Below are 25270 nucleotides of genomic sequence, written 5' to 3' on the forward strand. Positions count from 1 at the left end.
TTAAAGGAGTAATCACCAAATATGAACATATTTGGTTAACCAGAATATACATTCCAAACTGGATAAGAGAATTTACTAGAGTTGCAAGTTTGGATTGTTTTTTTACATATTTCAGTATGTGGCTGGCTCTAAAGGACATTTGGGTCCAGAAGAAATGAGAAGACCTGTCCTCGCATTGGTGATGGGAGCCTTAGAAAGTCCCAGCCCACTCTTGAGATGTGCAGCTGCAGAGGCATGGGCTAGATTAGCCCAAGTGGTTGATGATGGAGCTTTTACTGCTGCATTAGCTCAAGTTAGCTTTGACAAGTAAGTGAATTTCTTATTTAATACTCATGGGCTATGTGTCAAAACTGGGTGTAGCTTGTTGGTTTGTTGGAACTTATGAAACTTCATTCTGATAATTAACTTTAAAAAATTGAGAAATGTGTATACTTTAAAATAAAGGAGAACTCCCCCCACCCCCAACCGCCGCTGCCCGCCTTGGCCTGCTTGTTTTGGAACATAAAACTATTACTAGTTCTCTGGCTTTAGTTTTTATATGAGAAAGATCACTGTCTAAATGAGTGATGTAATAGGCCATCAGTGGACTCTGGGAGTAAGAAGCTTAAGGAGTTTTATCATGTAAAATATAGATGATAGGTAGTAAGAACAACCTAATGGAAAGAGAGAAGGCTGCAGGTCAGGAAACATAAACTATATTTTCATTTCTACCAGCTTTGTAACCATGAGCAGGTTACTTAATCCTCTCAATCAGTTTTCCTCTATTTCAAATAGAAGGTTATTAATACTACCCTGCCTACTAAGAATGTTAAGGTAAATGAGATAATAAATATGAAAGTAGTATGAAAAAATAAAACAACTGCAAATAAAGTTCATGGTTATATTAGTTATACATATATAAAGCTATATTATTAGTGGTGGTAGTAACGCAGGCAGCACTTTCACCTTCTAGTCTGTTGAATCTGTGTATCTTGATTTGGTTATGAGCTCAACGTCTGATGTCAGATTACTAACTCGGTTCAAATCCCAACTCTTCCATTTAATAGTTGGTTACTTTGTAAGAGTCACTTTGGCTAAAATGACTAAGCCATTCTGATTTCCTCATCTGTTAAAAGGAGCTGATAATATCAGTAGTGTGAATCTCAAGATTGTTGAGCAGATTAAAGGACCAAATGTAAAGCGCTTAAACTAGTATACAATTCATAAGAAAACTCCTAATAAATAATGAGTTCTCTTACTATATTTAATTTTTAAATCAAAGTTCTTGAGTTGGAACTCTCTTTATATGGAATTAGAGTATCTCAGCAATGAGAGTTTTTAAAGTATAACTTAATGATAAAGTAATAATGCCTGCCATATGAATTTAGTGTGTGTGTATTTCTGAGAGACATTGAAATTGCTTATATTTAAATAATTATTAATAATGGTAAAGACATTTTTATTTAAAATGTTTTTCTTTTCAAGATACCTTTCAGGTTATTTCAGAATTTTTTTTATCAGTTAATGGTAAATATATTTCTGAATTTTGCAACTCTTCATACAGAAAGTTTGCCTAAGTGACAGTGTGCATGCATTGGTTTTGTTTCAGTAATTGTCATTTATTTTTGTTTCCATAATCACAGACTGAAATCAGCAAGGGACGCAGTTACCAGAACAGGACACTCATTGGCTTTGGGATCCCTGTATAGGTACTTGGGAGGAATAAGTTCTTCTCAACATTTGAATTCTTGTGTTGGAATCCTTTATACTTTATCTCAGGACAGCACTTCTCCTGATGTGCAGGTAAGTACTTCATGTGATACCTTCCTTGAAATTCTTGATTTGTAGATAATGCAGATTATGTTTTTATTGACCATTGCTAATTTATAAAATAATTCTTGCTCCATAATAAAATCAAAGCCATTGTTAACCTTGATGGATTTTTAAAATTCAAATCTCATTCTCTTTACTTCATACTCAGTGTCTAAAGTCAAATTCAATATCATTTTCTGAGAATGGATCTCCCTTCCATCTTAAAACAACGTCTACTATTTTGTAGAGCTTAACAGGTACCATGCATTGTATTACATTCTTCTAAACATATGAACATATTTAATCCTCACAGTAATCTAGGATTACTGTGAGGATTAAATATGTATATTCCCATATAAAAATTCCCATATAAATATGTATATTCCCATTAAATATGTATATTCCCATTATACAGAAAGAAAACTGGCTTACAGAAGCTAAGTAACTTGCTCACAGCTAAAAAACTAATATATCGTCAGGTGAAGAACATAAGTCATGGACTCTGAACTCATGTTCTTAACCACTTTACCATATTATTATACATATCTTACCCATTTCTGTCAATCATCATTCTCCTGCTATCTTAATCACATCTTGAATGATTGTTACTCTTCCTGCTTTTTTAATCCCCTTATTGTATCTCTGTCCCCGCTGTGTGTCCCTAATTACTACAGTAGCCTCCTCCTACCTGGTCACTTTATGTTTAAGTTCTTTTCTTTTCAACTCTCCCTAGATATGAAGCCAAAAATGTTTTCCTGAAAGATTTTCATCTTGCCACTTCCTTACAGAAAAGCTGGGGAAACTGCTTATTGCTTCTTAAATCAACTTCTCATTGAAGTCCCATCAACTGACCCAGAAACTTTCTCTGTTACTAACCCAAAGTACTGGTCTTCTCCTAAGCTGATCTTCCTACTTTCCTCCCACACATGTCATTCTCATATCTGCACTTAATGTTTTTCCTATTGCTCTTCTCTCTTTCTATTCCTTTCTGATAATCCACATTTTTTAGTATTCTAACATCCAGTTTAACCACCTTCCTGTTAAACTTCAACATCCTACATAGCTTTCATTCTTGAGTTACCGTATTACTAATAGTTTTCTTTTTTTCACATCATCTATTACTTAAATTGATTTATAAGGTGTTCCATTCTTTCTTTCTTCATTCCTTTAGTACAGTACTTTTTGCTTCTGTTTATTATATTTCTCCTTTTCCCCTTCAAGAAGTCTGTTTTGAACACACATCCTTTTATATTGACTATCTTTTGTTGATTAATTTAAATTGTTCTTTCCGTGGCATCCAGTGTCATCAAATCTGACTCTTCTTGATAGCTGCAATCTCTCACCTAATGGGAGTTCATTTTTGTAGCATTGAAAGTACTGTAAGCTTTTCATATACATCTATTGATAAGAGGGGTAAAAGTTTCTCAGTTGATTTCCTAAAAGGAGGACTCTTTAGATACTTCTTGTTATAAAAAGTTCAAGCATACATAAAAGTAGAGGGCTTCCCTGGTGGCGCAGTGGTTGGGAATCTGCCTGCCAGTGCAGGGGACACGGGTTCGAGCCCTGGTCCGGGAAGATCCCACATGCCGCGGAGCAAATGGGCCCATGAGCCACAATTACTGAGCCTGCCCGTCTGGAGCCTGTGCTCCGCAACAGGAGAGGCTGCAATAGTGAGAGGTCCGCGTACCGCGATGAAGAGTGGCCCCCGCTTGCCGCAACTGGAGAAAGCCCTTGCACAGAAACGAAGATCCAACACAGCCATAAATAAATAAATAAAATTAAAAAAAAAAAAAAAGTAGAGAACATGCTATAAGGAACCTCTTATACCCATCATCCAGCTTCAGTGGTTATCAGTGTTTGGCCAGTCTTGTTTGAATCAGAGTTGCCAAACTTATTTTATAAAGGGCCAGGTAGTAAATTATTTAGGCTTTACATGTTATACAGTCTCTGTCAACTGCTCAATTCTGCCATTATAGCAGGAAAGCAGCCATAAATAATATGTCAACAGATGAGCATGACTTTGTTTCGACAAAACTTTATTTCTAAAAATAGGTGGCAGGCAAGGTTTGGCTCCAAGGCATTTTGTTTGTTTAATATAGAAATACATATTTATATATAACATGTATATTTATTTTATAAATATGAATATTTAAAATATTTATTTTTATAAATATATTTATTTTTATATATTTATAACACTGCACCTGTTAGAAGTGTTCATCTCTGTGAATAAAGTATAGAAACTGAATACACCATGTAACCAGCACCTGGATCAAGAAACAGAACAGTATCAATACCCCAAACACTCTCCTCATGTTCTCTTCTAGTTACTACCTGTCCCACCAAGGATAACCACTATCCTAATTTGCAACAGCATATATTAGTTTTGCCTGCTTTTATACTTTATATCAGTGGAATCATATGGTATGTACTTTTTTATGTCTGGCTTTCTTCAACACTGTGTTCAAGAGATTTGTCTGTAATTATTGCATGCAGTTGTAGATATTGTTGAATCTTTTAAAAACTTGAATTTTCATTCTCTATATAGATTAAACATTAAACAGTTTTCAACAAACCAGATTTAGTTCAGGCTGTTAGCTAAAGAACCAAACACTGTATGGAATTCTTAGTGCTGAGATATATGCACATATGCCATTCTAAATTAGGCATTTGTCTCTCGATTGTTTTTTACTGGATATTTAAAGAGAAAAATTTTCTTAAAACTCCTGAAGTTCTCTATTTCTCTCTCCAAGTTAGTAATAACACACAAATACTTTACCGTGCTATTATGTTATCACTTGCTTCAACAAAAGAACAACCCATTGTGTTTTATGTTTCTTAATGCTGCTGTAACATTTTAAATTGTTTTTCTCTGTCTTCACAGACCTGGGCACTGCATTCTCTCTCATTGATAATTGATTCTGCTGGCCCACTCTATTACACGCATGCAGAACCAACCCTTTCTCTTATTATTATGTTGTTGTTAAATGTGCCTCCTACTCATGCTGAAGTTCACCAAAGCCTTGGTCGCTGTTTGAATGCCCTTATTACTACACTGGGTCCAGAGCTACAAGGTATGCATAGCTGCTCTTGTGATGTTTTACATAAAAATATACGCGTAAAAATGAATTCAGTTCCTATTATTGACTCAAACATTTCTCAATAGAAGTTTAGCAGAATGCTCTTTTCAAATATATGGGCAGAATGTTGAGAACAATCTTGGGAAGACTTTGACTCCTGGATGACGACATGATAGAAAAAACATAGAAACTTAATCTAAGCTTCACCAGCTATTACTTAATTGGGTGACTTTGGGGAAATCCTCATGTCTCTAAGCTTCAGTTTCCTCTTCTATCAAATAAGAGAAAATCTGAAAAACCCTTGTGATTGGCACATAGTAGGTGCTCAGAATATTTTGTTAAAATAAATGCCAGTCTGATTTTTCTTACCTTGAAAAGATAAGGAGTACCATATTTAGAAAGATTAGATATGTCCTAAAAATGCTTCCCTTAACAAGTAAAATGACAGACATGAAATGGAATAGTTTAAAGAACTCTTTATCTCTTTTAAGATATAAATGACAAAGCCCCAAAACTCAGTTATTCTGATCTATTCAAATGCAAAGTACATGATTTTAATATATGAAAGCAACTCTCAACTAATACAATCAGGGTGAAATGTATTAGCACTTTCTAATTCTACTTTTCATGAAAATTTGATGTAAACTGCAGATAGTCTTAGGTTCTTCTTTGCCTAATGATTTGTGTTGCCATAAATCTTTCAGACTAAAAATAACTAACATAATCTAAAAATCTGTAACCTGGATTATCCCTGCTTTTGTAGAAGAAATTTACTTCACAGAACCTTAAGTTTAAGATTGGGGGGAAAAAAGAAATTTTAAGCCCAGTAATATATGTTTAAAGGGTAATGATTTTATAGGCCAATTATTAAAAGCTTTCTGCTTTCATTTTAGGTAACAGTACTTCCGTTTCTACCCTAAGGACTTCCTGTCTGTTGGGTTGTGCAGTGATGCAAGATAACCCAGACTGCCTTGTCCAAGCTCAGGCCATCTCATGCCTTCAGCAGCTTCACATGTTTGCTCCACGACATGTCAACTTGTCTAGCCTGGTCAGCTGCCTCTGTGTGAGTATAAAATTGTATATGTCCTTAGTTTCTGTTATTGGAAATTTAAATTTAATTATTCTCTAGACTGTACAATAGCTATTTTCCCTCAGTTCTGGTCTTTTTTGGGCGGTGGGGGGCAACTTCATATAATCATATCTTAAACCTCTCATATATTGATTCATTTTTCTTCCATTACTGTTGAACTTAGTATTTGGAATATTGATTCATTAATCAGTAAAGACATACTGAGTGCTAATATCGCAGGTAGTAATATAAATGCTATAGGACATGGAAATATTTATGTGGTAACATCTATTTTTTCCTACTTCTTCTTCTTCCTCTTTCCCAAATTATTACATATAAAGTTCTTTTCATCCCAGATGGGCAGCATATGCATCAATATCTGGGTTCTAATAGTGTGTCTAATGAATATAGAAAGGTGAAGGTGATCAATAAAAAGTCCTGATGAGATGGTTCGTAATCATCAGTGGTTTTAAGATTTACCTTGAGCATCACCAGTTTCTATCTGGACTTGCCTGAAAAAGTTGAGTTACACTTGGAGTTAAAACTTGACACCGGGGACTTGCCTGGTGGCGCAGTGGTTAAGAATCCGCCTGCCAATGCAGGGGACACGGGTTCGAGCCCTGGTCCGGGAAGATCCCACATGCCGCGGAGCAGCTAAGCCCGTGCGTCACAACTACTGAGCCCGTGTGCCTCAACTACTGAAGCCCACACGCCTAGAGCCCGTGCTCTGCAACAAGAGAAGCTCACGTACCGTGACGAAGAGTAGCCCCCGCTTGCCACAACTAGAGAGAAAGCCTGTGCATAGCAACGAAGACACAACACAGCCTAAATAAATAAATAAATAAATAAAAACAATACTGCCATTTTTTTCTTCTTGAATCATAGTAGAAAATTTCCATTAATACCCTTTTAAAATTTCTTCTTTCACTGATACATGAATTCATTTATTAAGTAAAGTTTATTGAGAAATAAAGAGCAAGTCTAACTACTAATTCATGGTGAATTAGATCTGATCAAATTCGTTACTCTCTTCTTTTACCAGACTGAGAAGGTTACATACAAAGAAGAATAGAGACTGTTCTCAGATCTTTCTTTTAGGTACATTCAGAGCAACTGAGAAAATCAGAAGTAACAATTACAAGTCTTATTCATGTTACTCATAATACTTAAGCTATAAAATGATTTTTCTTATATAGAAATAAAATTCAAAAATTGCTATCACTAGCAATTTTGTGTTAGCAAAACTTGTGTTAATTTTGTATCTTAGTATTTTGATTAGTAAAGCTTGTATCCTAAATTTATTATTGTATTTTAAAGTATGCCCTGTAGTAAGAAAATTGGGGCTTCCCTGGTGGCACAGTGGTTGAGAATCCACCTGCCAATGCAGGGGACATGAGTTTGAGCCTTGGTCCTGGAAGATCCCACATGCCGCAGAGCAGCTAGGCCCGTGTGCTACAACTACTGAGCCTGTGCTCTAGAGCCCGCGAGCCACAACTACTGAGCCCTCGTGCCACAACTACTGAAGCCCGCACGCCTAGAGCCTGTGCTCCGCAACAAGAGAAGCCATCACAGTGAGAAGCCCACACACCACAGGGAAGAATAGACCCCGCTTGCCACAACTAGAGAGAGCCCGCGGGCAGCAACAAAGACCCAACGCAGCCAAAAATAAATAAATAAAATAAATAAATTTATTTTAAAAAAATTGCTTTTGCTTTCCTATTAACAACTTTATGATCAGGTTTCTTTTCTACATAGAACTTAATTATTTATTTAGCATGAAGTGTTTTCATATTAACTGAAACTCCCCTGAGTATTCAGAATACATTTAATCATTAGGAAAGAATCTTACTGCAAAGGGTTTTCTTCTAACTGCATGCTATTTAACTTCCATTCTGAACTTGGCGTTAGCTACACTCGCAATTCTGACTACTCACAGTTTTAAAACTTGGCTTCCAAGAGTAAGAAATCTATAATTAACTTGTGATGAGGTAAACCATTAACTTGGTCCCTTGCTGGACACCTGTTCATGCGAATGTAATCCAGATCACTCCTTTCACACTCATGTCTACTTGTTCTGGTTTTGTTACTGAGGCTTAATGAAGGATTCCAAAGGAAAACCTAATTACACAACTGTGCATTTTGAAATTATTGTATTTTTTATATCTTTACATCTTGAGTTGACTGTTTTTAAAATCTTAACCTCAACTCATATTTTAAGTTGGAAAATGAAGTATTTATGGCATATTTTTTAAAGCTGAAGCTAAGCCAGTTTGAATGATAGCTCTATTAACATTTACATTTTAATGCTTAGCTGACTGTTGTCAAAGTCATCCTAGTATTTATCTTTTGGTTTTGTCATGACCAGTCTGTCATTTGTTTTTGTGCAGGAGATCTTGTTGGATAATTCTGTGTTGGTAGGTCCCTGACCCTCGATTCCTAACTTTTTTTGAGGTTTGCAGTGCTGTTTCTTTGTGTTGTTTTTTTTTTTTTGGTTGTAGATGTTCTTGTTTTCCACTGCATCTCTTTGTTTAAGCTAACCATTAATGCAAAGTCCAGTGTGTATAGCATGTTACATGGTGTTTATTTAATACCAATGTAAACAAATCCTCCCTAACCTTCTCCAGCTGGTGCACTCTCTCCTTGCACTTAATTTTGCATCATTTTGATTTAATATATTCATTTCAGAAAGGAATTGTAATTACAGTTTGATTTAATTTCTGTAGTTTGCTTGCTTGATTTGTTTGCCTTAATCCACTCTATCCCTCTTCCCAATATAAATGCTGGAGAATGACATGGAAATATTAAGCGTCCCATTTTGCTTTGTGTGACAGCCTTTAATATTTTTTCTACCAAACAAGTAAAGAGTACTTTTGAGCATGCTTTTTCTAAAAGATTGTTTGACCAGCCTGAATAAACGCTGCACCTGCCTTGTATTATATGCTTGTAAAACTCCAGTTAAAGTAACTAGTAGATTTATTAACTTTTCTTTAAAATTGTCTTAATAGAGTGCTTTTTTGTCACTGTTGTTAAATATAGCCGTAATCTTGGGCATGAATAAACCTAATCGTTTACATTTTAACTTCTCTGTTATCCTGTGTACTAGTTTCTAACAGCAGAGTTCTTAAACATGACTAGAATGACATGACCTTGAGACTTTGTGAATGGCATTCCTGTCTTTCCACTTTTGAATTCATGATATAGCTTGAGGGTGTAATAGAACATATTTATAAAGCAGTTCTCATCTGTATGTTTCACTGCTAACATAGTCACAAACTTTTCTTGCCTTTTATCTTCTGATAAAATTAAGGATTTAGCTCTCTTTGCATGTATCATATATCACAAACCAGCTGCCACTACCTACTGTTTTCCTCAGAATTTTGCCTCTGCTCTGTTCAACAAACACACCTACTTCAGTCCTGTCTTTCACACATAAACCAGATCTAAAGGCACATATATGAATTATGCCATTATTTCTAAAATTTTGCTCAGAAAAATCACTATTATAAGACATATTTATTATCATAAGCCACACCAAACTGGTCTTTATTATCATAGTTAGGACAAAATAAATTTCAAAATCTCTAGGCTTTATTCTACTTATGAAATCATTAAGAATTGGTATCCAGAAACCTTTGACTTGTTTTAATTGCTCATTTAAGGTATATCACCAATCGTATCATTTACCCTAGGTAGACACAACCTATTGAGATTTACATGGTTTAAATACTTCTCAGTAAAAAGAATATGTATTGAGCCTATCATTCTGAGCAGAAATATTCTCTATTGCTAAGACATTTACATATCTATGTACATATATGTATATTCATATATAAGTAGATATACATGTATAAAATATGCTTTCTATAATGTCGTTTCTAGAGAGCATTTTCGGTGAATATGTTTTCTGAGTAAGACTCTTTCTGCCTTTATTTGAAAATGCATTTACTTACTATGTATGGCATCTGAATAAACTACTACTGATAGAGGCTGCATTAATAATAACTAACATTTATTGAGTGCTTACTATTTGCCAGGTACTGTGCTAAGCACTTTGGCATGTTTCTTTGTGTTGACTTCACAACAGCCCTGTGAGCTGGGGGTAGTGTTATCTCCATATAACAAATGAGGAAACTGAGACACAGAGAGGTTAAATAACTTGCCCAAGGTCACACAGCTAGTAAGTCATGGATCTAGGACTCAAACTGAGACAGTTTGACTCCAGAGCCTCCATTTTAACCAGTATGCTACAGTGCTTATATGGATTTTTATAAACTTCTACTTAGAGATTCGTAAAACATTATAATATAGTTCCATGAGCACATATATATAAGCTGCAAATAAATTCTTTCTCAGTTGTATCTCTTTTGTCTCTCAGAACTGTTTTACTCATATAAATTTTATGTCTTCTAACATTGTCAGGAGGCTTTTGCTTGGATTTGTTTATGAATTTTGCCTAATAAGTACATGTATTACTCCTTAAGCTGTTTCTAAGTTGTATAATAAAAAATATGTGCTAGGATAGTTGAAGTTTCTGTGTATTTAATAAATTGTGTCCAGCCCAATGATGGGCTGGACACAATCAGGAGGGGTCCAGTGAATATCTATTAGATGTATTGAATGCCACCAAGAATTTCAGCTCTTTTACTTCCCAAATGGTGTTTTTCAGGTGAATCTTTGTAGTCCCTATTTGTTACTGAGACGAGCAGTACTGGCTTGTTTACGTCAGCTTGTTCAGAGAGAAGCAGCTGAAGTTTCAGAACACGCTGTTATGCTTGCTAAGGATAGCAGAGAAGAGTTGACTCCAGGTAATTCTTTTTATCAGTATTATCTCCAGCTCAGATGATTGTTTTAATCTTACATCTTCCATATAAACATGAGTTTTTAAAACGAAATTTAAAAGTTAGTGTATAATGCCTTAAACCTGCTACAAGTGATAATTGCTAACAGTGATTATCATTCCACCCAGTGATGTTACTGGTTTAGAGTAATGGTTCTCAATCTTAGGCCCCCTACACCAGCGACATCCACCTCACCTTGGAACTTGTTAAAAATGCAGATTATTGGGCCCCGTCCCAAATCTGCTAGGCCAGAAATCTGGGAGTAGAGCCCAGCAATCTCTTACTTATTTTTCTACAATAATGATAATGATACTGAAGTTTGAGAGCCATTGGTTTCAAACGAGTTTTTTCACAATAATGGATTGAAATTGGATTTAGCGCTGAAGTCATTTTATCATATATGCCTTTCTTCCCCCTAAATCTCATTCAATAAAATTTCTCATAGATGAATCTGCTTCAAGTTAAAGGATTTTTATACCCTTTCTATATTTTAGAGCTGAATTAAAGGATTTCTTGGCAAGTAAGATTTGTTTTAAGTGTGTCTCTTCATTTTAAAATTATGTGAATAACTCAAACGTGCATATAAATTCAAACAGCCTATAAAAATAGTAATGATAATATCTTACACTTTAAAAGTATATAGTTTCCCAAGCGCTATCACACTTTTAGAAGGTCTCAGACTTCATAAAGCTTTCCAATATCTAAAGTTCTCAGATCTATAGTGTATTTTACTGTCATGCTGTGCTCTTTAAATTAGTTTTATTATTATATTAAAACCTTTGCTCTGACTTGAGTTTATCAGCATTGCTGAACTGGTATAGTAGTCATCAGACAGGTTGCAGAACATGGTTAATGTGTGGTATTCTCCCCAAAGTGACCTTTAACTTACATTCACCACTGGAATTATCTTTATTTGTTGCTTTAGGATTTTATTATGTAACTGTACTGGTAATAATTATTGAATTAGCTATATGATTAAAATTATAGTAAAGGGGCTTCTCTGGTGGCATAGTGCTTAAGAACCCGCCTGGCCAGTGCAGGGGACACAGGTTTGAGCCCTGGTCCGGGAAGATCCCACATGCTGCGGAGCAGCTAAGCCCATGCACCACAACTGCTGAGCCTGCGCTCTAGAGCCTGAGAGCCACAAGTACTGAGCCCGCGTGCCACAACTACTGAGGCCCGCGGGCAGAGAGCCTGTGCTCCGCAGCAAGAGAAGCCACTGCAACTAGAGAAAGCCCATGCTCAGCAATGAAGACCCAACACAGCCAAAAATAAAATTAATAAAATTTTTTAAAAAAATTATAGTAAAGAACTCATTATATAATTCGTTTTTAAAAGTTTTGTAATTTTTCAAACCCATGGAAAAGTTGAAAGAAATGTGCAGCAAACACATAGGTTCACCTACTATCTTTATGACACTCATTTTATATATCTCTCAGTATATATACACACATACACAAACCTCGTGCCAAACCATCTGAAAGCAGGTTGCAGGCATCATGATGGTTCACCCCTAAATACTTATTTGCATTTTTCAAGGATATTCTCCTACATGACCACATGTTATTTCCATACCTAGTAAAATCAACATTAATTTAGTAGCTTCATAGAATGTACAGTCCTCACACAAATTTCCCATTATAAAAAAAAAAAAAAAAGTCCTTTATAAACTCTTTCCTACCCCTCTCACCCCCATCCAAATTTATGATCCGATCATGACTCACACATTACATTGGGCTGTTCTGACTTACGGACTCCTAATCAGAAATATTTCTACCTCCTCCTTCTGATCTTTAAAAGATAACTCCTCTTTTAAAATAGTAGCATAATCTTTAGAACTAAATGCTTTCATAATTGCCAAATGAGTTAAATCTTCAAGAGAAAATGTATATGTTCTTTTGACATTTTCAGAATTAGAGGAAATAGACACTAGATCAAGGTTTATATTTCTTTTTTGAGATGATTTATTACTTTGCAGTGAGAATACTGTGTAGTAATTTATATTAATTCAATAGTCTTCTTTAGATCCACTCTAGCTTAGTTGCAGTAATTAAACACTGTTCTCCATACAATAGTTATTTTCTGTCTGAGTTTTACTCTCATGTTAATAAATGTAAAGCTTTTGTACCAGAATAAGTAAAACTTAATTATGATTATTTATTTGAATTAACTTTAAAGAGAAGATAAAATAATCATACCAAGAAACATTGTATAAATTTTTATAAGTATTGAATGCTAATTGGGTTTAAGTGTTTACCTAATTTAAGGAAAACATATTAGTTAACTCTTAATAAAGATTTATCTTTCAATGACATTGCATAAAAAATAACTTTGCAGTGTTGTGAATAATTACCAAACTTGAATTGTGAACTAAAATAGACCTCAGTAGGTTGAGGTGCAATATTTGGACTAGTTCTTTAGAATATATTTGCATGTAATATTTTAATAACTACTGAATGTGTGTGCTTCTCATATGGCAGTTTTGTTTTCTGTATTACTTAGATCATCGATTTTCTTCTTGTCAGATGCTAACATCAGAGAAGTGGGCCTTGAAGGGGCCTTACTGACCTTACTTGACCAAGAGACAGATGGGAGATTATGCCATGATATCAAAGAGACATTAAACCATATGCTCACATCTATGGCAGTGGATAAACTCTCCTTTTGGTTAAAGCTTTGTATAGATGTACTTGCTGCATCAGCTGGTAAGTATTGGTGATTACCAGCCAATATAATAAAATTAAAAGTAAAAGCATTATATAAAATTGTTTGCTAGTGACAATTTATCAGTCTGGATATTTGGGTCGTAATTGCTTGTTGTTTTCTTTAATGGAGATTCTAATGCTAGTGTTGAAGTCCAACACTTAAAAGCCTACTTTTTTTTTCTCTTATAATTGTCTTATATGACTTTCCTGTGAAAAACAAACTAAAAATTAGAATTGTTATTTATGCTATAAAAGGGATGACCTAACTTACAGCAGCCCCATCATTTATTTTCATACATATGAGAAATATTTGAGGTGTTGCCTCAAATCAACTTAATAGAAAACTCACCAAAAGTTATGACATTTTGAGCAAGCCAGTTTCTATACTCTTAATAATGTTCATTTAAAATATAGTGTTATTTCTCTAATGTTTTTGTTAGTACAAGATAATTATTAGTGAGAAAGTGTGTTAGAGTCTTTAAAATTTATATCCTGGACTAAGAAAATAAATGAGGAAGAAAGAGGATAGAAACCAATTCTGTTCCAGGTATTGTACATATTTTATATGACTTAATCCTTTAACCATCCTATGAGTAGGCAGTATTATTCCATTTTACACGAGACAAAACAAGACTTGGAAAGGTTAAGTAGTTTTCCCAAAGACACACACAGATGTATTCAAACCTTAGCCTACATGACTTTAAAATCTAACTTTTCATAATATTTCAGTAGCTCTCAACCCAGTTACTTAAGCCTTATAATTTAATGTAGCTTTGGTCTCTGAGTTAAGTTATGTGAAAGGAAGAAAGGTACCATAAAATTTCTGGCATTTTTTAAGGTACCATAAAATTTCTGGCATTTTTTTTTAATATTCTTCTCTGTCTACCTCTGTTCTTGTTGGTACTCTTCCAGTGATTTATACCTGCTCTTTCAACCATTATGCTCTACATGTTTTCCTTCTTTAATGTTCTCTATCCCCACTACTGAAGAACTTAGAAGGACTTCTTTAAAAGAAAAAAATATATGTGCATAGATAGGTTGATTATACTTTTCTGGTATCTTACCTATCTTTTTAAAAATTTTTAATAGCTCAATTTTATTTCACCATTTATTCTTTATCCTTTGTAGTTTGCCTCTATCCCTTCTTATTAGGAAAACACACATTTCAGTCTCTGTTTACTTCTCAGTTTTAAGGCAGGAGTTTGCCTTAATTTTATTTGTAACATCATTGCTATCTATTGTATCACACTCAAAAAATGTTGACAGACAAGATAATTTAAGAAAAACAAGTTGATTTGTTTTAAAGCATAAGTTCCAATTTAAGTCGAGTTAAACAGAGTTAATAAGTTAGCAGTTAGTATAATATTAAGGGGAAATAATTTACTACTTAATGGCTCTGGCCATCAGGACAATTTGAGACTGTAATTACAGCGATGGGTCTGTCCTGAGAAAAATATTTTTGGACATTTTTAGTGGGTTCAGGAACCTTCTTAAATTCATTCAAGGCCCCAGTGTTAAAACAACATCTCTAGTTCTATCCACCACACTCCCTACTAGGGAATTCTGAGCTTCCTTAAGTATATCCATCTACATACAGGGGATTGATAATTATTCTAGTATCATGTTCAGTTTTCACTTTAAATATAATTTAACAACTTTGTCATTTTTTAAGAATAGTTTTTTTTAGCATTTCTTTAGATACCACTGTTATTAGTAGTCATTTTGATCAACAGTAATTCTAGTCTGTACTTGAAGTCATTGTGTCCCTTTATAAATATATCTTCCAACTGATTGTAATTATGTGTATTCTCCCTTGATAAAAGATTTTACAACTGTAACTTGTGTGGATACAATGCAAGAAGAGGAAGGAGATAAAGGGGATGATGCCTTAGTTCTGACCATCAGAAATGATGGCAGACCTCATCCTTTTACCAATCCGCGATGGGCTACAAGAGTCTTTGCTGCTGAATGTGTCTGCAGGATAATTAACCAGTGTGAGAATGCACACAGTGCACATTTTGACATCGCTTTAGCACAAGAAATGAAAAAAAGGGATTCAAGAAGTAAGTGGCATAATAATGAAAAGACCAAATGATATACATTGAAATGCTCTCTGCCTATAGTGTATTTTTAATGTTCAAATACATTTTTAATGATTAAACTTCTTAAATTCGCATTCATTTTTGTTTAGTGGACATATGTGATATATTGTTTATAGAGAATAGTCATGTTCTTGGAAAGTAGTATGTACATTAGCTAGTTCCCAAATTTTATTTTCTAAATTTTATTTTCTGAATGGTAACTTAGAGCAGTTTTGCTCATAGATTATTTTGGTTTCACTGATATTTCCTAGAAAACATTTAAGTCTATCTCAATGTAAAGTAAACCGTGTTGTAAGACCATTTTGACCTTTTATTGTTCAGTTTTATTATCTTTACCTAAATGCCTGTGGGTTATGGTTTAATGTCTAATTTTTTAAAATCACTTAAGCACATATGTTCAAAGACTCAATGCTCATATCTCAGTGCCTTGGAAATATCCTTTACCTGACAAAAGAATCATAAGGCAAGATGTTGTTATTGTCAGTCTGAGAGTGTGAATTAGGTATTAATATTTTAATTGTTTTTCAAGCAAGCATTTATTGAGTCTCTTATTTGTGATGAGCACTATTCTGATAGGTATAAAATTAGTGTGTTATAGGTGCTTACTGACTCCTGTGCTCCCAGTTAAAACTGTAATTGGCACTTACTAAGATGAGTTGGTTTCTTCAGTGTGACCTATAACTAGTATACTTCTTTGAATTAGTCTCACATATTTTTTAGGTAAAGGTTAGTTGTACCTGTAAACATTTTATTGTTGGAACAGTGTTAAATGATTGTCTTATGTCTCTCCCCAGTAGAATTATTATACCAAAGAATATGTTGTAGGCGTGAAAGGAATTATCATTTATAATTTCACAGCTAGAAATATTTTTATGCTCCCATCATTTGTGTGTGTGGCAGGACATGCAAAAAAGTAAGGTAATGTAGTCCATATAAAGAACCACATAAAACTTTTTTTAAAGGGACATTAGGTCTTTTAGCCTCAACTTGATCTAAAGAGGATGATTAAATTACTGCCTAATTCATCAAAACCCAAAGTCTCCTAAGTACCTTCTAATGTACTTTTATCAGAAAGTCTGAACAAAATTTTTATTGAAGGTACTATCAGTACTCATTTAAAGGATGCTAATTCTGCCTTTGTTTTTGCATAGCTGTATAATTACTTGCTTTGGGATAGTTGTTTGTATGTGAGTATTTGCACTGGTACAGTAAAACCAGCTTTAAAGTCTGTATTTAACAAACAGTAAAATGTAAATCAAATCAGAAGTACTTAAAAGAAAGTCTAGGTTATGAAATTAAAAGGAGGAAAAATGATCACTTAACATAAATCTTAGTTCCAGCGTATTCTTTTTCTTAATAAGATATATTTTTTTTAATATTGCAGATGACTTTTTGGTGCTACATCTTGCTGACTTAATTCGCATGGCTTTTATGGCTGCCACAGATCACAGTGATCAGCTCCGTCTTTCTGGCCTTGAAACACTGTTAGTTGTTATTCGGCGATTTGCAGCTATTCCAGAACCAGAGTTTCCAGGTCATGTGATTCTAGAACAGTATCAAGCCAATGTAAGCTCTTTCTACTAGAGAACTTTATTATTATTAAAAGTGAAACTAATTGGCATGTCACCTTTTAATACGTAAATGAGTATGTATCTCTGCTAATATATCACCAGTATAATCAGTATATGTTTAAAGAAGAAATCGTCATGTAAAAGCAAAATAATACATAAAACAGGTCTTTTATAATGCTAAAGGTTAATTTTCATAATTAAAACCTTTTTGGTAATTTTGGGGGAATAAAGGGCTTTTTTTTTTTAATATTCATTTGCTAAGTTAATCTTTAACAATAACCCTGTGGGATAGGTATTGTTCTTTTTTTTAAAAAAATTTATTTATTCTTGGCTGCGTTCGGTCTTCATTGCTGTGCGCAGGCTTTCTCTAGTTGTTGCGAACGGGGGCTACTCTTTGTTGCAGTGCACAGGCTTCTCGTTGCGGTGGCTTCTCTTGTTGTGGAGCACGGGCTCTAGGCACACGGGCTTCAGTAGTTGTGGCACATGGGCTCTAGAGCACAGGCTCAGTAGTTGTGGCGCACAGGCTTAGTTGCTCCGCGGCATGTGGGATCTTCCCGGACCAGGGCTCGAACCCGTGTCCCCTGCATTGGCAGGCGGATTCTTAACCACTGCGCCACCAGGGAAGTCCAAAGGTCTTTGGTAATGAAATTCTTTACAAAATATCCAAATAAGCTAAGATAACACCAAATCATTAATAAACATTCCATTTAGGCTACATGCCGGTTTCATCTTCAAATTATTACTCCTAGTCTAGATATAACCTTTTTTTCCCCTAGACTTGGAAAAGAATTCAGGTTTCTATTACTGGTTCTGTAAGCTTTTTAACTGGTGTTTTTTTGACTGGTGCATTGAGCAGCCTAGGAGGAACAAGGAAGATAACAAAATCATCACATATTCTATCACACACATCACATGTAATCCTTCAGTAGCATTCATCCAAGGATACCTCTCATGATTCAAAGGCAGCTTCTGATGGCTGGCAGTTAGGGACTCCAGAGCAGTTCCCCAGTTGGTCAGCGGGCTCCATCACATCTTCCCAGCAGGTAATGCCAATGTGTGTTTAGGGAAAGAGCAAAAGGAAGGGACAGGAGTTAGATACAACTAATCACGTTAGACTAAAATATTATAATTCAACTTACTTAAGGGGAGCTCTGTTATATTTTTAATCCTCTTAAAATTGCAACTGATAGAAATAAAATTACCACTCACTTAAGCAGAGAAGGAAAATTGTTTTCAGGAACCTTAGTTGGCTCTGCTTTCTTCTGCACTGGCTTTATTCTCAAGTTTGCCCTCTCCAAGTGGTATCAAGGTGGCTCTCTAAGCATCCAGAGTCTTTTAAAGAGAGCGCTTCTTTCCTAGTACTCCTAGCAGATGTCCTCAGGAGAGCTTTCATTATCCCAGTGTGGGTCCCTGGAGCCAGAGAGTGCTCACAACTCCATAGCAACAACATGGGCTGAGAGCTGTGGAGAGAGAAGGTTCCCCAAAGGAAAACTCGGATGCACTTAGCTAAAAACGGGAAGATATGCTGGGCAGGCAAAAACAAAAGGTGTTCATAATACCTATTATAAATAACTAATTTTTTAAAAAACTAATTTTAAAGAGAAAAAATTTGTGCTATCTTACTTTTTGATGCTTGAATGAGCCTGTAATTTCTTGCCAGGTAGGAGCGGCACTTAGACCAGCCTTCACCTCAGAGACGCCACCTGACGTCACTGCCAAAGCATGTCAGGTAAATGGTTAAAAAGATAAATTTTAAGAAAAACCCTCTCTTAGGAAGCAGCTCTCCAGTTAGTATTCGATACCAAGGTTCTACATTATAGTTGTCTAACCATTAATCTCAGTTGCCCCTTTTCCTTTGCTTTTTAAGTTTAGAGAACTTTTTCTTTCTCATAACTGCATGGTAATCCAATATATGGGTATGTCACCAGCTCCCTAGTGATGGAAATATGGATTTTTTTCATCTTTTGCTATTATGGATACTGCTGCAGTGAATGACCTTTCTGCATAGGTCATTTCACTGGGTCTAAGCATATCTGTGAGATAAATTCCCTAAAATTGAATTGCTGGGTTAAAGAGTATATTACAGTAGTTTACCAATTTAAACTCCTACCAGCACTGTATGCAAGTGCCTATTTCCCCAAAGTCTCAGCAGCATTGTGAGTTGTCAAACTTAGATTTTTGTGTATATGATGGAGTAAAAAGGGTATCTCAGGATAGTTTAGATTTGTATTTCAAGTGAGGTTGAGCTTTTTTTCATATAGCTGAGAGCCATATAATATACAATTTTAAATAGTTGCTTTTCTTGGTGTGGTTGTCAGACATTCAATATCCAGACCTGAATGGCCTGAAATAATTAAAAGCAGAACTGATGTGAATTAAATTAATTATAATTTTACTCAGTTTTTTCAAATTTCTAAATTCATTTGTATTTAGGAAATGTTTGAGTGCCTTCAAATATTCATAGAAGTGTGTGAACTGTTGTCCTGAATCTAACTTATCATCATTTTATTATATGTGTTCTCGCTGTAAGCCACTTGAAATCTTTTGTGAAATGAGATGCAAACTAAATATATGATAAAAGAAAAATAAATTTTCTGTAGTAAAAGAGAAATATGGTGACACCTAGGAAAACCTTTATAGATAACCTCTGATAATTGAGTAAACTTTTTGAATTGGAGAATTATTAATGATGTTTTGTTTTAAAAATTAAAAATATCTTCAAAAGAATCAAAATCTTCGTTGAGGTTTAAATGGTAGGTGATTTATCTTTCAAGAAAGATAAAATAATTAACTATGCAATTAATCGCTGATTTTAAAATAATAATAAGATGAAATAGTCAAGATTGGAGATATAATTCAAATGTTAATCCAAACATTTATGAAAGTGATGCCTTTCATGGCTTAATTTCACTGTGTTAATAACATCTGAAACTCTGATTTATATACTTATTAGAACGGTTTCCTTTCTTCAACCTTAAGACTTCATTCCCTTTTGAAATGCTGGCTTTGACTATCATTATCACCAGTATCCCTTGGGGTTTCTTGATAGCAAGATGATTTCAATGACCAGATTCCTGAGATATGGGTGAGCTTTGCTGAACTCACAAAGGGGGTGTTCATAATTTTTAAATATAGCCTTTGATTTTCTTAAAAAACTAGGTTTGCAGTGCCTGGATAGCAAGTGGAGTTGTAAGTGACCTTAATGATCTCCGAAGAGTTCATCAGTTGCTTGTTGCATCATTAACAAAAATTCAGGTTGGAAAAGAAGCTCTAAGTCACTTATATAATGAAAGTGCTTCTACCATGGAGATCTTAGCTGTGCTAAAAGCCTGGGCAGAGGTTAGTACTTCTCAATTTATGACTAGAATTTTGGAAGTTGTTAATAAACATCTTAGGCCATAAACTGAAGTTAGCTATTTAAAACACAAGTAAGTCTATGTTTAAGGTTAACAGAAGACTTTCAACATGAGATGTATTTATATGCTAATTGATATTTTGGCCAAGGATTCTAGAGTGCCCTCTGCTGTCTGTTATCTGCTGCTTTAAGCAGGGGCAGTCATGAGAGACTTTAATAATAGCCAATGGAAATCAACTTTTATTGAAACCTGAATTATTGGAAATGTGGGTTTGCTCATATAGTCTGTCAACTCTATAACACATATGTTAATATTTTTTAGTGCTCTTTCATAAAGTGACTTGAATATTAAGTAAGTTGTTTTATTTCCTAAGATTAGAGAAATCTTAGAGGGAAGTGCTTAACTGTTCTTTATTTACTTTTCTAATCAGGAAGAAAGCTATATAATTTTTAAATTTACGATGGAAATGTTTACACATATACAAAAGTGAATAGAATAGTACAATGAACTCACATATACCTGTCATCCAGCTTCAGCAGTTACCAGACTTGGCCAGTCTTGGTTCATATATCACTTTAATGAAGTGTATAGTCTCAGATTGCAACTGAGAGAATTAACCAACATATAAGAAAGGGTTTCCTTCAGTAGGGCTAATTAAAATCAGAAGATTGTAAAGTGTCTATTTTTGTCATTATTTAGTGTTGACAAATCTCAGGAAATAGTTCTGCCTAGATTTAATAAGTTGGATCTAATGATCTTTAGCAGTCAACTCTAAATGCTTTAAACATATGCTTTTAGTGGAGCAAACAGAGATTCTGTAATTTCTGTAACCTATTTTATAAATTACTCTGTGCTTATATAGTGTTCTTTGTACTAATTTGAATCGCTATACTCTTGCTTAAGCCATTACTTTCTCCTATTCTCTCCTTAGTGAAAGTAATGACTAGCCAACAAGTTCCATGTAATTGAGGTCCATAATTATCTGAAATCCTTGGAGCCAGATATATTTGGGATTTAAAATTTGGATGCATATTTCATGTATCCATCTAGGATGTCTGGAACAATACCATAGAATCTATAATCAAACACTTTCATATATCTGTGTGAAATGTTTGAATATTCACACTGTATAAATAGCTTCACATAAATTTTTTTGTGTTTTGCCACCAGATTGATTTGCCCACAAACTTAGATTTTTTCAGAGCTTTTTGGATTTTGGAGTTATGGATAAAGAGATAGTACACATTACGTACTATGTTGAATACTTCAACATTCTATAGTCCATGTTAAATCTATATAGTTAAACTTTTTATAGTGATTTAGTGGTAACATTGAAAGAAGATATTCAGCTTATTTCAATTCAGAGATGGCTGCCTGTAGCCATATGTTGAAATGGATTACAAGGCCATGTCTAGGCTTAGTGAAAAAGAGTGCCGTGATCATTTAATTATAGCTGTCATGGTTGTAAACTGCAAGGTGGCAGCATATTTGTCAGATGTTTATTATCCCAGTATATCTCACTGAAGATAATGCTTCTAGATCTTTCTACCCTAGTTTTGTGTGTGTGGTTACACATGTATACCTTCTTGGTATCACAGTGCATTTTAAGTCCAGGAGGCAGGCTCAAGGTAAGTCTGCCTCTTCAGCAAGATAAAAATATTGTTAACACCTTTTCAGTAGGTACGAGATTTTCCTATTTATAAAGTAACCTTTATACAGGTCTACATAATTGCTGTAGAAAGACATAAAAACCACAAACAACCTTTGAAGACGACCTGTTCAAAAGAAAGTGTCGGAAACGGGTCGATTTCATCAGACGGGCTGCTTGACTTAGTCCACGCAGATCTTGGCACGTTAAGTAGGCTCTGGCTTGCTGCGCTTCAGGATTTTGCTCTCCTAACTTTGCCTTCAGAATTTGCCTCCCAGCTTCCTGTTGAAGGTAAGGGGGAAAATATTTACATAATCCCTAGAATGACAGTCAATAACATGTTATTTTCAAAATTTCTCTGTTAGCAGGTAATGTTTATCTGAAACATTTTGCCAGAATAATTTTCATTCATAGAATAAGCACGGGAGAGTTGCTTCAGGGTGGAGGCCCTGAAGTTGAATCTCTTAAGTCATAAGGCATGCTCGTCTTACCTCACAAGACACTGCCAAATCGCTCTCCAAAGTGGTTACAACAATGTATGTGCAACATACATTGTATACAAACAACATACAAACAGCAACGTGCTTCTGTTTTTCTACATCTTCCCATCATTATATGTTATCATTGTTAATAATTTTTGCCAATCTGATGAGTATGAAAGAGTTTCATTGGTTTATTTCCTTGATTGGGAATCTTTTTTCATCAGTTTATGGGACGTTTAAGTTTCTTTTTCCATAAATCACCTAGTCATAATCTTTGCCCATTTTCCACTGAGTATTTGACATTTTCTTACTGACTTATTAATCCTTTACATATGTTTAATACTATTCCTTTGTGATTCCATATCTTGCAGGTATCTTCTCTCAGCCTGTAGTTTGCTCTTTTACCTTTTTAAAAGTAATATAATCAGTTGTTTATGGCTTTTGTATAGTGCCTGATACTTCTTTGTATCTTAAGGTCATAAAGAAATATAAGCTTTACAGTTTTGCTTTTTTACATTTTGGACTTTAGTCCAGCTAGAATTTATATTGTGTGTGTGGAATGAGGATAAGGATCAAATTTTATTTTTTTATTTTTAAAATTTTTTAAATTAATTTTTATTGGAGTATAGTTGCTTTACAATGTTGTGTTAGTTTCTGCTGTACAGCAAAGTGAATCAGTTATACATATACGTATATCTACTCTTTTTTTAGATTCCCTTAGGGATCTAATTTTATAGTCAGTTATTAATATTGCATTTTATGGATTAGATATTTGGTAGCTGCTTTTAATCTTCATGTTATTTCAAAATGGCTATTATTTTTTTTTTACTCTTTGCTATGAATTTTAGGGTCAGCCTATCAAGTTCTGTTAGAATTTTAATTGGAATTATACACAAAGATATGTGGAGTGTTTACTGTACTTTGTACCTTTCAATAGCATTAAAAATGGAAATAAACTGATTTATTGACATAATTTATCAGCACATGTTAATGACACATAAATCATTAAAACATAGTGTTGGGGGGAAAGCAAGTTTAAAAAGGATACACACAGTATGAGGCCTTTTAAGTAAACTCAGACACGAAATAACAGCATCTATTATTTATGAATACAAACGTCTAGAGTGAAAGTGTAAGACCATAATGAGAGTGATTCACAGTGACTTGAGGAAAGTGGTTACAAAAGGAGGGGCAAGAATTAGTGGTGTACAAAGTTTTAGGGGTTTTTTGTTTGTTTGTTTTTTAAGAAAGAGATTTAAGAAAGGCAAAATGTTAATCTTGGAGATAGGTAAATAGGTATCTGTTTTATACATGCATACACATACTCTGGTTTCTCTTCATATCCTATAAATCTTTCACCTTCTAAACACGCATATACACATCACATATTTGTTTTTAAATATTTTGTGATTAAAAATAAAAAGAATTAGCCTGTAAATTTCTTATAAAGTTGTAAGGATACATCAGCCCTGTGACCCAACAGTTGTATGCTCAGGAGAAATAAAATCACTGATAACAAAATATTGATAACATAGCAGCATGGATGAATCTCTGGAAACATTGTTAAGCAAAAACTTAGTCACAGGGACTTCCCTGGTGATCCAGTGGTTAAGACTTCGCCTTCCAATGCAGAGGGTGCAGGTTTGATCCCTGGTTGGGGAGCTAAGATCCCACGTGCCTAGTAGCCAAAAAAACCCGAAACATGACACAGAAGCAGTATTGTAACAAATTCAATAAAAACCTTTTTTAAAATTATTTATTTATTTTTATTTATTTATTTGGCTGTGTTGTGTCTTGGTTGCTGCGTGCGGGCTTTCTCTGGTTGCGGCAAGCGAGGGCTCCTCTTCCTTGCGGTGTGTGGGCTTCTCATTGCAGTGGCTTCTCTTGTTTCGGAGTACAGGCTCTAGGCGCGTGGGCTTCAGTAGTTGTGGCAAACAGGCTCAGTAGTTGTGGCTCACGGGCTTAGTTGCTCCATGGCATGTGGGATCTTCCCGGACCAGGGCTCGAACCTGTGTCCCCTGCATTGGCAGGCGGATTCTTAACCACCACGCCACCAGGGAAGTCCCGAATAAAAACTTTAAAAATGGCCAACATTAAAAAAAAGGGGCTTCCCTGGTGTCACAGTGGTTAAGAATCCGCCTGCCAATGCAGGGGACACAGGTTCGAGCCCTGGTCCGGGAAGATCCCACATGCCGCAGAGCAACTAAGCCCGTGCGCCACAGCTACTGAGCCTGCATTCTAGAGCCTGCGAGCCACAACTACTGAGCCCGCGTGCCTAGAGCCCGTTCTCCACAGCAAGAGAAGCCACCACAGTGAGAAGCCCACGCACCGCAACGAAGAGTAGCCCGCACTCACCGCAACTAGAGAAAGCCCGCGCACAGCAACGAAGACCCAATGCAGCCAAAAATAAATAAATAAAATAAATGAATTTATTAAAAGAAAAAAAATCAGTCACAAACGAGTGCATACTGGATATTTTTCCATTTCTGTGAAGTCCAAGCACAGGGAAAACATCTGTGGTGATAAAAGTCAAAAAGTAGTTGCCGGGCTTCCCTGGTGGCACAGTGGTTAAGAATCTGCCTGCCAGTGCAGGGGACACAGGTTTGAGCCCTCGTCCGGGAAGACCCC

The 25270-nt window shown here is 35.0% G+C and overlaps 2 protein-coding genes across 15 annotated transcripts in view; one reads left to right on the forward strand and one right to left on the reverse strand.

Annotated features, from left to right (window-relative positions):
* Positions 1-25270, forward strand: part of HEATR5A (HEAT repeat containing 5A) — a 127616-nt gene that overhangs the window by 86809 nt on the left and 15537 nt on the right. For 5 of the 8 annotated variants that reach the window (XM_082452022.1, XM_082452021.1, XM_082452024.1 and 2 more), the window contains 12 exons: positions 116-306; positions 1623-1782; positions 4676-4865; positions 5765-5934; positions 8328-8354; positions 10607-10745; positions 13304-13483; positions 15307-15546; positions 16970-17151; positions 18817-18885; positions 20316-20495; positions 22232-22451. In XM_082452022.1, the coding sequence (XP_082308148.1) occupies positions 116-306; positions 1623-1782; positions 4676-4865; positions 5765-5934; positions 8328-8354; positions 10607-10745; positions 13304-13483; positions 15307-15546; positions 16970-17151; positions 18817-18885; positions 20316-20495; positions 22232-22451 (1948 nt within the window). The remainder of the gene's footprint in view (positions 1-115; positions 307-1622; positions 1783-4675; positions 4866-5764; positions 5935-8327; positions 8355-10606; positions 10746-13303; positions 13484-15306; positions 15547-16969; positions 17152-18816; positions 18886-20315; positions 20496-22231; positions 22452-25270) is intronic. The other 3 variants (XM_082452025.1, XM_082452028.1, XM_082452026.1) reach the window with 1 other exon arrangement.
* LOC309656088 (uncharacterized protein) overlaps positions 17269-25270 on the reverse strand; it is a 75216-nt gene continuing 67214 nt past the window's right edge. For 5 of the 7 annotated variants that reach the window (XM_082452271.1, XM_082452265.1, XM_082452268.1 and 2 more), the window contains 3 exons: positions 22275-22442; positions 18103-18188; positions 17269-18013 (listed from right to left, as the gene is read on the reverse strand). The gene's annotated coding sequence lies outside the window, so the exon portion shown is untranslated. Of the gene's footprint in view, positions 18014-18102; positions 18189-18365; positions 18682-18779; positions 18869-22274; positions 22443-25270 lie in introns of all 7 variants that reach the window. The other 2 variants (XM_082452266.1, XM_082452267.1) reach the window with 2 other exon arrangements.

This window comes from Balaenoptera physalus, assembly GCF_965194825.1.
Source record: "Balaenoptera physalus genome assembly, chromosome: 2".
Taxonomy (NCBI): domain Eukaryota; kingdom Metazoa; phylum Chordata; class Mammalia; order Artiodactyla; family Balaenopteridae; genus Balaenoptera; species Balaenoptera physalus.